At 42.4% G+C, this 13653-nt stretch overlaps 1 protein-coding gene across 1 annotated transcript in view; it reads left to right on the top strand.

Moving 5' to 3' along the window:
• The window catches only part of LOC120044019 (collagen alpha-1(XI) chain-like), an 81799-nt gene that overhangs the window by 54806 nt on the left and 13340 nt on the right, over positions 1-13653 (top strand). Inside the window, exons 30-50 of the mRNA XM_038988614.1 lie at positions 790-834; positions 1086-1139; positions 1552-1659; positions 2003-2056; positions 2392-2445; positions 2622-2666; positions 3722-3775; positions 4076-4120; positions 5274-5327; positions 5701-5754; positions 6134-6187; positions 6319-6426; positions 7945-8034; positions 8394-8447; positions 8679-8786; positions 9162-9269; positions 9519-9572; positions 11350-11403; positions 11489-11596; positions 11733-11786; positions 13278-13331. Coding sequence (XP_038844542.1) covers positions 790-834; positions 1086-1139; positions 1552-1659; positions 2003-2056; positions 2392-2445; positions 2622-2666; positions 3722-3775; positions 4076-4120; positions 5274-5327; positions 5701-5754; positions 6134-6187; positions 6319-6426; positions 7945-8034; positions 8394-8447; positions 8679-8786; positions 9162-9269; positions 9519-9572; positions 11350-11403; positions 11489-11596; positions 11733-11786; positions 13278-13331 — 1413 coding nt within the window. The remainder of the gene's footprint in view (positions 1-789; positions 835-1085; positions 1140-1551; positions 1660-2002; positions 2057-2391; positions 2446-2621; positions 2667-3721; positions 3776-4075; positions 4121-5273; positions 5328-5700; positions 5755-6133; positions 6188-6318; positions 6427-7944; positions 8035-8393; positions 8448-8678; positions 8787-9161; positions 9270-9518; positions 9573-11349; positions 11404-11488; positions 11597-11732; positions 11787-13277; positions 13332-13653) is intronic.

The following is a 13653-nucleotide window of genomic DNA, read 5'->3' as shown; positions in this document are numbered from 1 at the left end:
GTAATGGTCACGGTTGAAATCCTCAAAGGTACAATGGTGAGAGAGATAGCCATTCCCTCAGACATTTCAATCTCTCTACCTGTGGTGGACATGTTGTGGGAGTGTGTGTGAGTGTGTGATTGACAGTTGACAGGTTCAGAGAGAGCAGGTGTATTCTCAGGAGGAGATCTAATGACAGTGGGAATAACGTTTGATTGACAGTAGAAATGACAATGTTGGATAAGAGAGGAAGGTGTTTATGTGTGTGGGGGGTGGGATTGTGGGTATGGGTGTTTTGTGTGTGTGAGCGTGTGGGTGGGTATGTGTGTGTGTGTACTCGTGTATATGCGCGTGTGTGAATTTAGCGTATGCACATGGAATTCAAATTGTGTCTTGCGAGGATAGGTCGGGGTGTTGCATCATGGCTGGGGATGCTTACTCACTCAAAGTAATATTCACACCACCAGTATTCCACCTCTAGGTCACTGTCGTTAAGGCGCTAGCTGACCTCGTCTGCAATCGTTAATAGATGGTCAATAACTGGTCAATAGCAGGGCAATGACAGGTTAAGAGCAAATCAACAGTCATTCATAAGTCATTCTCCATTGTCAAATCATGGTGTTTCTTATAATAGTTGTAGCAGTAAAATACAATAAAAACATGGTTTAGTGACAGCCCATGCATGCTGTTGATAGTACTTTTATTTACCTCTGAATACGGTAGTGTAGTACAGTATCGTCTTGAATGGTGATTATCAGTGATATTGTGGCCTGTTCTGATTCTACTTGTATTTGAATGTCTGTTTCACAGGGAGCTGATGGAGTGAGAGGCCTGAAGGGGAGTAAAGGAGAAAAGGTGAGAAAAAAGTCATTTTCACAGTAATTCTGCTGTAAAACTAGAAGAATAGACGTGATTACTCACTGTCAAAGTACCAGTTGTCTCACTGTCAGATACTGTAAAGGCATCGCATTTCTACTTCATGGTTTATTATGACATCCCCCATAGAGATTTAATAGATCAGACACCTGCCAGATCTCAGTACTGTGATTAATGAATCATCATGAATCATTAGAAATCACTGTCTTCTTCTCCTCTTCACATTGCAGGGTGAAGATGGCTTCCCCGGGTTCAAAGGTGACATGGGCCTCAAGGGAGACAGGGTGAGAGTGTACCCACGCCAGACTAACACACGCTTCAGATCAGAGCTGTCTCTCATTATGAACAAATAAGGTATTTTATGTAGAATGAGATGAGATCTCAGTTAGTCTGACCTGCTTTTCTGTCTGCTTCTCTTTCTCTCTCTCTCTCTCTCTCTCTCTCTCTCTCTCTCTCTCTCTCTCTCTTTCTGTCTCATTTTCTCTCTTTCTCTCTCTGTCTCTCTTTCTCTCTCTGTCTCTCTTTCTCTCTCTGTCTCTCTCTATCGCTCTCTCCTTTTGTCTCTGTCTCTCTCTCGCTCTCTCTCCCTCTCTCCCTCTCTCGCTCTCTCTCTCTCGCTCTCCCTATCTCTCTCTCTCGTTCTCTGTCTCTTTCTCTCTATCTCTCTCTGTGATGTGTGTGTGTGTGCATGTGTAGGGTGATAACGGGGTCACAGGAGGTCATGGAGAGGACGGGCCAGAGGGGCCTAAGGGCCAGTCGGGACCCCTAGGAGAGGTTGGAGGTGCTGGCATAGCTGGAGAGAAGGTACAGGAACATTATTTCACTAGTAACATTTACTGTATGTGTCTGGTTATGCAATATGTATGAGTTATTGGGATTATGCAGATGTATGGATATATGCGTTGTTCAGCGTGTCGGCTACAGTACATGTAATCACATGAACACCCTGCTAAACCATGTCATACAGTATTTGCATACATTATGCAATTTGTTTTTGGCAACGTTGCCAAGTCAACCATAATGATTCCACTCCTCTTTTTCTGTTAATCTCTCTCTCTCTCTCTCTCTCTCTCTCTCTCTCTCTCTCTCGCTCTCTCTCTTCTCTCTCTCTCGCTGTCTCTCTTTCGCTCTGTCTCTCCTTCCTCAGGGTAAACTGGGTGTCCCAGGGTTGCCAGGATACCCAGGAAGACAGGGGCCCAAGGTGAAATCCAATTAAGAGCTTTAAAACTTTGTTTTACGTTAAAACTTTGAAACACAAAGAAGTGTGTATTTCTTTGGCTCAGCTCATTGATGTCAAATAAAAAATAAAGCATGATAAACTGGCTGATTTAAAAATAGGTATTTTATTCATAGTTCATTAGTGACAACAATTCATTAGCGGGTTGATTAATGGCGTATTTAAGGCAGTGTGTTTGACTTATGGATTAGATTTTGCTTAATTCGATACTGTGGTTAATTATTAGTTAATTAAATGTTGTGGTTGATGCATGATTAATGTAAGGCTGTAGATGGTTAACCTCTGTGTGTGTTCTCCAGGGATCCGTGGGGTTCCCTGGTTCTGCCGGGGTTCTGGGAGAGAAAGGAAGACGGGTGAGAACCATAGGACCTGTATTGAACCGTACTGAACCGTATTGAACCATATTGAACCGTATTAAACCCTCTACTGTAATGCTCCTCTAACCATCCAAAGATTGGTGAACTGCCTGTACTGTTTTCACTGATAGACAACTGAGTGATCGTAATAATGCTGGATTTCTCTTCTGCAGGGTCCATCTGGTCAAGCAGGAACTGGGGGTCAGAGAGGTCCTAATGTGAGTTAGATTTCTCCTCTGGTCTTACAGCATGTAAGTCTGTTGATCTCTATTGCACTGGGCCTATGGTGAGGTGTGAGTCACGGTTTCTCACCAACTGACATTGCACACCATTCATTTACAATCAGTGGTCATCAACCTTTTCTGAGTCCAGATGACTTTCTTAGTCAAAATGCAAGCCGAGACCTACCACTCAGATGACAAAATAAACATGACTTAAAAAACATAAGCCTATGCAACATTGACCAATTAAAAGCAGTTCTGTAGCAGTGAGGTTTGTGCAGTAGGCTATAGGCCCAATACGTTATCACTATGCTTGAATTGCCCTGCCAATGTTGTTCTTCTCAGACTATTTAGAAATGATATTTCTAAATTGTAGGTATATGATCACATTGGCAGTATATCATTTGTCGTATTACTTGTGAGGCACAGCTGAGTGAGCATAATCATTTAATCATTTATAATCATTTATTTTACTGCATCTGATGGTTAGCATTTTAATGGCTTATAAAAGTGTTGAAAGTCCTGAATAACAACTTAAACATAAACTTACTCATAAAAACAGCAGCTCTTTGCTGTATTTGTTGAGTCTCTCTCTAGCCATGGTTTTAAAAGTTTAGAAATCTCACATTATCAACTTTGCTGTGCGTTCGAGGCTTCTTTTGACAGCCTATGGCGCGAGGAAACTGTGCAGACACAGTGATCTGAGCGATCTGATTGGCCAGCGCTAGGCCTATTAGTGCACTTGATTTGCTCTCTGGGCCTGCCGGGTAAGTGGAGTTCTACCTTCAGACATGGTTCAAAATGGGGAACACTTTGCCTTTCCGGCATCAGGGCTGCTGAATCAAGTACACCTACCACCAGCACTAAACTCATTTTAAGAAATAGGAACGCAAGGCTTTATCGTTGTTGTTTTTTTTACAGAAAACCAGACCGGTTGGCGACCACTGATTTACGTCATAGGAACTCTCATTCACCCCTTGTCATTTATCCTTCTCCTATGGATGAGTTGTGTTGTCATAAGGAGGATTATATTGATGTTGTTTTTTTCATAGGGTGCCAGAGGGGGGAGAGGAGCACGAGGACCGACAGGAAAGTCAGGAGACAAGGTGGGTTTAGGCCAGTGCACAGCTGTCTCATAACGAGAGAAGGAACAGGCGCTGTTGTGTTACTGTTCAGCACAGAATGCCATGCCATCTGGTGCAAAGAGATACTACTTACAATACTCTGCAGCTACATGTTTGAAACTGAAATGAGTTATTTCAGGAGTCCTTTCAAAAGACCACCAATGAAATGATTAACAATGATAAAAAATATATTTTCATAAAATGAATGAATAGACCAACAGGCTCAATAACTGTTTATCTCTCAATCCCAATCCTCCACCTTCTACATGATCCACCAATCAGGGCACCTCTGGACACGAAGGCCCACCAGGATCCACAGGAGACCAGGTAAGCTCCAGTCTGACACACAACAACACCAGTTGAGCTATAATATAACACAGCTAATAATAGCATATCTAATAATAGCATATCTAATAATAGCATATCTAATAATAGCATATCTAATAATAGCATATCTAATAATAACATATCTAATAATAGCATATCTAATAATAACATATCTAATAATAGCATATCTAATAATACCATATCTAATAATAACATATCTAATAATAACATATCTAATAATACCATATCTAATAATAGCATATCTAATAATAGCATATCTAATAATACCATATCTAATAATAGCATATCGAATAATAGCATATCTAATAATACCATATCTAATAATAGCATATCTAATAATACCATATCTAATAATAGCATATCTAATAATACCATATCTAATAATAACATATCTAATAATAGCATATCTAATACTACCATATCTAATAATAGCATATCTAATAATAACATATCTAATAATAACATATCTAATAATACCATATCTAATAATAGCATATCTAATAATAACATATCTAATAATAACATATCTAATAATAGCATATCTAATAATAGCATATCTAATAATATCATATCTAATAATAGCATATCTAATAATACCATATCTAATAATAACATATCTAATAATAGCATATCTAATAATAGCATATCTAATAATAACATATCTAATAATAACATATCTAATAATAACATATATAATAATACCATATCTAATAATAGCATATCTAATAATAGCATATCTAATAATAGCATATCTAATAATAACATATCTAATAATAACATATCTAATAATAACATATCTAATAATATCATATCTAATAATAACATATCTAATACTACCATATCTAATAATAGCATATCTAATAATATCATATCTAATACTACCATATCTAATAATAGCATATCTAATAATAACATATCTAATAATAGCATATCTAATAATAGCATATCTAATAATACCATATCTAATAATAGCATATCTAATAATAGCTAGCATAGGGTGATAATATTTCAATGATACACCCTGTTAGGAAAAAGCATAATTTTGCTTCACAGATACATAACAGTGTACGATACCTACTGGTAAAGATAGTCAACTGGATTGAGTCTTTGTGTTGTCTGGTTGATCGTACAGGGACCCCAAGGACCACAGGGAAGGAACGGCGAGGCAGGACCTAAGGGACCTAATGTAAGTGTGATGTGTCAAATGACAAGCAGCTTTTATTTATTTTATAAAAATAAAAATAAATTACCTTTAACTAGGCAAGTCAGTTAAGAACAAATTCTTCTTTACAATGACGGTCTACCCCGGCCAATCCCTAACATGGACGACGCTGGGCCAATTGTGCGCCGCCCTATGGGAATCCCAATCACGGCCGGTTGTGATACAGCCTGGAAACGAACCAGGGTCTGTAGTGACGGGAGCCACTTGGGAGCCCCTGCATTGTTTAACATGTTTCTGTTTTTCTTTCCAGTCTTATGTTGTGTCTGTCGGTACTGTTTTATCTCTATCTAGTGTGTATGTGTGTCTATGCTAATTAAAGTGCAATATTATTTTTCAGGGAGCAGTTGGAAAAGACGGACTACCAGGTCATCCAGGACAGCGAGGGGAGCCAGTGAGTTAAACTGGGATTCTATGATAACCCAGGAATTACGTGGTTGTTAGTTACTTTTTCGCCGTCGTCCAAATATGGACATAGATTTCAACACTCATCAAGACCCCTAATAACACCACAACAACAAGCAAGACAAAAGCTGTGGCTTGGATGCTGAATTACTGAAGTGCTAGAGTGGACTACATACTGAAGACTACTAATCCTATCCATAACTCTCTCTCTCTTTCTATTTCTCTTTCTCTCTCTTTCTCTTTCTCTCTTTCTCTTTCTATTTCTCTCTCTTTCTCTCTCTGTCAGGCTGGCTCTTTCTCTCTCAGCTCTTAGCTTTGGGTCACGGCTTCACTTGCTGTTTTCTCACTTGTCATCTCTCCTCTCTCAGGGCTTCCAAGGCAAGACTGGTCCACATGGGCCAACGGGTGTGATCGGACCACAGGTGAGTTATCCAATAAGTGATTAGAACTACATTTGTAGTTCTTTTGTGACACAATGAAAGTCAAACCAATAAATGAGAGCTGTGAGGTAATGAGAACTCCTGTCTTGTTTTGTCTCTGTGGTTGTCGTTAGGGTAAATCTGGTGAGACTGGTTCTAATGGCGACAGAGGACACCCTGGGTCACCAGGACCCCCTGGAGAGACGGGTTTACCCGGAGCGGCAGGCAAGGAGGGATCCAAGGTGAGTCCGTTCAGTGAATCATCTTCACCACCACCATCATCATCTTCAACACTATCATTATTATCATCATAAAAGCAATCTATAGAAGATCTTACATATTTCCTCCAGGACCCTCTCAGAAACGAGATATGTCACCTCACCTCAAGGGATTTATCCTTCCCACAAATTTCCAAACTGATAAAGGGGAGAAACAATTCCTCATTCCATACCTCACTGTGCTCCGTACATTACCGCTCATAAAATATGGATGTTCCTCTCAGTTGATGTGACTGTTGCACTGTACTCTGTGATTTATCACCTCATAAGAGGCCTGCTGTGAAATAGCACAGTTACAAATAGAAATCAAACTGGATCAGAAATAGAGGAAGTACTAAAAACAAACAAAATATAACTATTGTAAAATAGATTGTGTCTGTAAAATGTGTATAAGATGTATAAACTGAAGGTAGAAGCCTAAGTGTTATTGTTTATTAGTTTACTCCAATTGGGGGAGGGGTGGTAGGGTTTGCGGGGAATAATAAAGGTATATTCTAAAAAAGTGAATATATGTATGTGTATTTTTGTACATATATGAATGTTTATGTGTATATACACTACCGTTCAAAAGTTTGGGGTCACTTAGAAATGTCCTTGTTTTTGAAAGAAAAGCCATTTTTTTTGCCCATTAAAATAACATAAAATTGATCAGAAATACAGTGTAGACATTGTTAATGTTGTAAATGACTATTGTAGCTGGAAACGGCTATAAAAATAAAAGATTAATATGGGCAAAAGAACACAGACACTGGACAGAGAAACTCTGCCTAGAAGGCCAGCATCCCGGAGTCGCATCTTCACTGTTGACGTTGAGACTGGTGTTTTGCGGGTACTATTTAATTAATTACGCTGCCAGTTGAGGACTGTTTCTCAAAATAGATATGGTTGCTGATAATGGGCCTCTGTACGCCTATGTAGATATTTCATAAAAATATCTGCCGTTTCCAGCTACAATAGTCATTTACAACATTAACAATGTCTACACTGTATTTCTGATCAATTTGATGTTATATTAATGGACATTATTTGAATTTTTTTTCAAAAACAAGGACATTTCTAAGTGACCCCAAACCTTTGAACAATAGTGTATATATATGGGTATGTATGTGTATGTATGTTTGTATAGGGATATATATATTTACCCCCAAAATATATGGGGGATTGGAAATGATGCAGACAATTACATTGATGGAAGCAACAATCTGTTCGCAATATTAAAGCTGATCCACCCCTTAAAAAAAATAAAAATAAAAAGAGGCCTGTTGTCAGCTCACTGGTAGACTCATACCTAATCCTCCATATCTGTCTGTCTGTCTGTCTGTCTGTCTGTCTGTCTGTCTGTCTGTCTGTCTGTCTGTCTGTCTGTCTGTCTGTCTGTCTGTCTGTCTGTCTGTCTGTCTGTCTGTCTGTCTGTCTGTCTGTCTGTCTGTCTGTCTGTCTGTCTGTCTGTCTGTCTGTCTGTCTGTGTGTTCTGGTTTCCAGGGAGACCCGGGTCCGTCTGGAGCTCCAGGAAAGAGTGGCCCCGCTGGACTCCGAGGCTTCAGAGGGAGCAGGGGCAGCCCTGGAGCCATGGTAACACACCCACCTCACATCTCCTCACATCTCCTGACCTTCACCTTACTGACATATTATATTCTGCCCTGATGTAAAGTACTACTGTATTGTATAGCACCCAGTGTTTTATGTGAAAATCACTGAAGGCCAGTTTCCTGGCTTTTTAATGGAGATTCTCCATTGACCATGCTGCTTTTTAGTCCAAGAGTGGGCTTCATCTGGGTCTGGGAAACTGACCCTAAATCCTTTACTTGAATTAACTGATGGTGGACCATCTGATAACTGTATACTCTGACAGTGGGATGGAAACTGATTGGTTGGAGTTCCTGTGATGAAGGCTCTGATTGGTTCACCTCTGTATGCTTGCCTCTCTCTAGGGCCCTGCTGGACTGAAAGGAGGAGAAGGACCCACCGGTCTGTCAGGAACAGTGGTAAATTGGATTTCATCATGTAGCAATTGTTTAATTCCCATTTTCCCCATGCTACCCCCCTAATCGCCACCTCCATCCCCCATCCTGGTCCGTATGTGGTCTATAGCCAACAAGGACATGTAGAGTGGGAGGCAGTTACCATGGAGATCATAACCAGTGTACTAAATGAAAGAGTGAATCATGTGACGTTGTCCTCTTACCTCTCTGTTCCCCCATCGTGTCGTTACCCAGGGAGCCACTGGGGAGAAAGGGCCTTCTGGAGCGGCTGGTGCTATTGGTCAGCCCGGACGCTCTGGTGGGGTCGGCCCTGGAGGACCCATGGGAGAAAAGGGCGAGCCAGTAAGAACCTTTGATCATTTCCTTATTCGTTTTCTTTCTTATGCAACGCTAGTGTCAATTTCTAAATGGACATACGAACATCACTGCTCATTACTGAGAAATAAACAGCATGTGTGGGTTCCTCTGTACTGTATGTGTCATAATCAATGTTTACGTGTGCGCGCGCGTGTGTGTGTGTGTGTGTGTGTGTGTGTGTGTGTGTGTGTGTGTGTGTGTGTGTGTGTGTGTGTGTGTGTGTGTGTGTGTGTGTGTGTGTGTGTGTGTGTGTGTGTGTGTGCATGTTCCACTCTCTCTGTGTTATCTATTAATCAATGTGTCATGGTGCAATATGAGACTAGAATAGTGGCGGTGGTTCATCATCCATTTGTTCCCCAGGGAGAGAAGGGGCCCATCGGGCCGGCTGGACAGGACGGGGCTCAGGGGCCTGTAGGGCTGCCTGGGGCTGCTGGCCCCGCTGGGCCTCCAGGAGAGGACGGAGACAAGGTACTTACACCTGTACACAGGTACAGCACAGTAGGTTCCATACCACTGTAGAGGGACAACTTAGGAGAATCCAACTACTGGCCAGCACTGCTGTTTTTTTTTTATTGCTAGTCAATTGATCTATTGTCCTTATTAGCCATGGAGTCCACTCACCTAGTGGCCTTGATGTTGTGTGGGTTAGGTGTATGGGTTACTGTGTGTGTCTCTATATCTCTGCAACGTGTGTGTGTGTGTGTGTGTTGTCTATAGGGCGAAACAGGAGGACCAGGCCAGAAGGGCAGTAAAGGAGACAAAGGAGAATCTGTGAGTCTTCATCTGGAGAGATTTCAACCACAACACTGTCTTTTAGCCTCACAAGCCACAGTATTACACACCTGACAGGATATGACATCACCAGACACAGTACTACCAGAGAGAGGAAGGGGAAGATCCTATTTCTGGCACAAATCTGCCCATGTTCAGCAGATCTTTAATTATTAAGTAGGTGAAGAGTTTTTGTGTGGGGGGGCAATGAAAGTTTTGAATTTAGTCAAGATAAACATAAATTGCTATTTTGATACATGAGGCTTATTTGATCTAATAGAAGTTTCATAATGCTTAAGTTGTTACGAGTGTGCTGTTATAAGTGTGACGCACTTTTTTTATTAAATATTTATTGAATATTAAAAGATACAATCTACCTGCGGTGAAGCCGCTCAACATTTACATTACATTCAGTCATCTAACCATCTCCCGTCTAGAGTGACCCACGGGAGCAACCAGGGCCCCACCCAAGGGCACATCGGCAGATTTCCCACCAAGTCAAAATGGGGACCGAACTAGCTTTATTTTTTACTTTTATCTTTGACCATCATTCTATCCCCCGCCCAGCAACTCCACTCCCACTTGTCTCCAGTTCCACATCCCAAACCTCAGTTTCAAACAAGTATTCAATTAACAAGATGTATCCACCAATCCAAAGAGAGGAATAGGTGGGAGCTTGACAGCCCGCCGTTCCGCTCTGTGGACAACGAATCCCATTGTTAGAGCGGAGACACAAGCATCTCATCGTTATATCCAGTATCTCTGGTACTACTCACCTGGTGGGATATGACATCACAAGCCATAGTACTACACACCTGACAGAATATGACATCACCAGCCACAGTACTACCAACATTAACAATATAACCGAGTGACCACTCTAACAATACGTCCTCAATGATTGAAGGAAGGCTAGATCAGGTGGGACCATTCTAGTCAATGAGAGGGCAGATACGAGTGTGAACAACAGCCACGTCACGAACAACAGCCAAGTCGTTTTTCTCAAAGTTGCCAAAATGCCAAATGCATCCACTTATATCAGTACATTTGTAACAGCCTAAACATTACGAAACTTCTATTCGATCAAATAAGCCTCACAGGTCGGAAAGTTTATGACTTGGAAATCCGACTTGGATGACCGTTCAAAATGATTTCTCCCAGTCAGAGCTAGTTTTTTCCCAGAGTTCCCAGTTGTCTTGAACGCACTGAAATCAGAGGTTTCCGAGTTCCCAGTTCCCAGTTGTTTTGAATGCGGCATACACACCTGACAGGATATGACATCACCAGTCAAAGTATTACACACCTGACAGGATATGCCATCACCAATCACAGTATTAAGCACCGGCCAGTATCCTCCCCGTCACCAGCTGCTATCACTAGGATAATTCAAATGAATGACTCAATAAATGAGAAAGGGTTTATAATTGAGCGTTGAGGTAATTATGTGCAGTTATAATTAACTGTACAGTATATTACTGTATCTGAGCTGTTATATTCAGCTTTAGGCTTTATAAGCCTTTCTTCATGGTCTAGTTAGCATGCACTGTGCATCTTCATGCACTTTATCTTATCCTAGCCCTGGCAGCTCTATCAAACTATTCAAAATACTGTCTAACACTTTCAGAAGCCAAGCAATCACATACAGCTACCATCAACAGCTGCAATTTCACAGTAGTTGTGTTTTTTGAGCTCCCGACACAGCAGTGTTTTCCTGAAGTGTATGATTGATTTGCAATATACTGTCAACAGCATCTCTGTTTCTTGGTCTCTTCTCCAGGGCCCTTCAGGACCTATTGGAATCCAGGGACCTGTCGGCCATCCAGGGTTACCGGTACGTCTATTCAATGTATCTGTCTTTATTGTGTGTTTGTGTGAACTGCATGTGTGTACAGCACTGACCTCTGTGTGTGTTTCAGGGTGTGGACGGGGAGCCGGGGCCGAGGGGCCAGCAGGGGATGTACGGGCCGAAGGGAGACGAGGGAGCGAGAGGCCACAAGGGGGCCACAGGACCCACTGGACTACAGGTGAGGAGATGAGACACCCCTCTGTTGGACTGTACCATCCATCTCTCTACTCCAGCATATAGCTGACAGGTGGACTGTATCATCTCTCATCAACAGCACCTACTACTGTGCCTCTAACCATACTCTGTCTTTACAGGGCATGCCAGGACTCCCAGGAGAGAAAGGAGACAGTGGACACGTGGGCACGATGGTGAGTACTGGACATACCATTGGACAATGACATAATTTCCCTATATCCTATTGTTGACCTGGCAGCCTCACTGGACTCTCCCACCAAAGATCATTCCTTAAGCATGTCTCTCATCTTCATTGTGGTATAAAGCCTAACTAAAGTAAAATCCTTCTTGAAGGCAGTGTCTAACAGGAGGCAGTCAGTCGAGTGAAGGAGGGAGAGAGTCAGTCAGTCAGTCAGTCAGTCGAGTGAAGGGGGGAGAGAGTCAGTCAGTCAGTCGAGTGAAGGAGGGAGAGAGTCAGTCAGTCAGTCAGTCGAGTGAAGGAGGGAGAGAGAGAGTCAGTCAGTCGAGTGAAGGAGGGAGAGAGAGAGAGAGAGAAAGAGAGAGAGAGGGCGGTGGTTTGAGGAGGAAGACGGCAGCGTGACAGCTGCTAATCAGATTAGCCTGAGCCGGGCCTGTCTAATGAGCATCTTCCTACTATTGTGACAGTCATTTCAGAATGCCACAGACCGTGAACACATGCTAAATAAGATTCTACACACACAGCTAGCGCCACAGCACACTCAGCCTGATTAGGGAGAGGGGAAGGAAGCGTCAAAACGGAACAAAAAACAAAAGAGGGAAAAAAGAGAGAGGGAGAGGATGAGAGGGAATGAAAGATATGGGGGGATAGAGAGAGGGATGTGAGAGAGACAGGGCAAGGAGGAAAGAGATCTCACTGGGAAAGCCTCATCCATGTGAATGCTGTGGTTCACAGGATTGCAGCTTCTAATGCCCGCGTAGCTCCCCAGTAGCAGGATTATAGGATATGTGCTTACTGTAGTGGATGTAGTAGTGTCTGGAGTATGTCTGTCTGTCTTAGTGCTGTGTGTACAGTCTCTCACTGTATTGGGTTTTCAGCATTTGTGAAGCACAGCTAACCATTAACTCTGGACTGGAAGGGAGCAGTCAGTGCAGTTAGGATGAATAGCTTGTTGTTCATGTTGAGGTGCACAGAGGGGTGGAATCCCATCACACTGACTGGCTAGAGCGCTCTCCTTTCCCCTGTAGCCTGATCATGTGTTCTTGGAGAGAACTAGAGGTTCCTCATTATAGAGAGAGAGAAGGAGTGGATAGAGGGAGGGAGAGAGAGATAAAGGGAGAGAAAGAGAGGGAGATACTGTACAGAAAGAGGGGGTGAAAGACAGGAAGAGAGAGAGAGAGAACCTTTCTGTGTGTCATTGAGGGTAATGGCTTGTCCTCGGGGTGTCTTCATCATGTCAGTGAGATAATGATCATAGAGGCTGGTTCTGTTCTGGGGATATGTTGCACCAGCCACCAGGCCCTCAGTAGACTGAAGGACTAGCATGCAGTCACTGTACCCAGGGAGGAGCTGCCTGGTGGGTCACACAGTCTACTTCCTTTGGGATAGAGGTGTGTGTGTGTTTGTGTCTGCATGTGCGTCTGCGTGTGCTTGTGCATGTATGTGCTGTTTCAAGCCAATGGCTAATGATTTATTTTCTCCTCAGGGCCCTCCAGGACAACATGGCCCCAGAGGCCCCCAGGGGTCCATCGGTGGAGAGGTACAGTACATTTCTGACCTTATCTGACCACCTTTCTATGCACTGGGTTTGCTGCAGTATTGGATTGGTTTATGTTGCAAGATGGTATACTATTTTGTGCAGCTCTCACTTCTACTCAAATCTACACTACTGACTATCAGAACACACCCACCAATAGGGTTGTTACTTCACACACGGCACACACACTTCTCTACCCTCTACCCCTCTCCCTCTCCCAGACCCTCTGCCGGATTGGAGCTGTGAATTATTAAATGGTATTAGAATGTAATCCCTCAGAGGGAGTTATATTTACCGCTCTATAAATCATTAAGGAGTGTTAGAC

The sequence above is a fragment of the Salvelinus namaycush genome, chromosome 3 (genome assembly GCF_016432855.1).
Source record: "Salvelinus namaycush isolate Seneca chromosome 3, SaNama_1.0, whole genome shotgun sequence".
Classification (NCBI taxonomy): Eukaryota; Metazoa; Chordata; class Actinopteri; order Salmoniformes; family Salmonidae; genus Salvelinus; species Salvelinus namaycush.
This window is presented reverse-complemented; position numbering and strand designations above follow the sequence as displayed.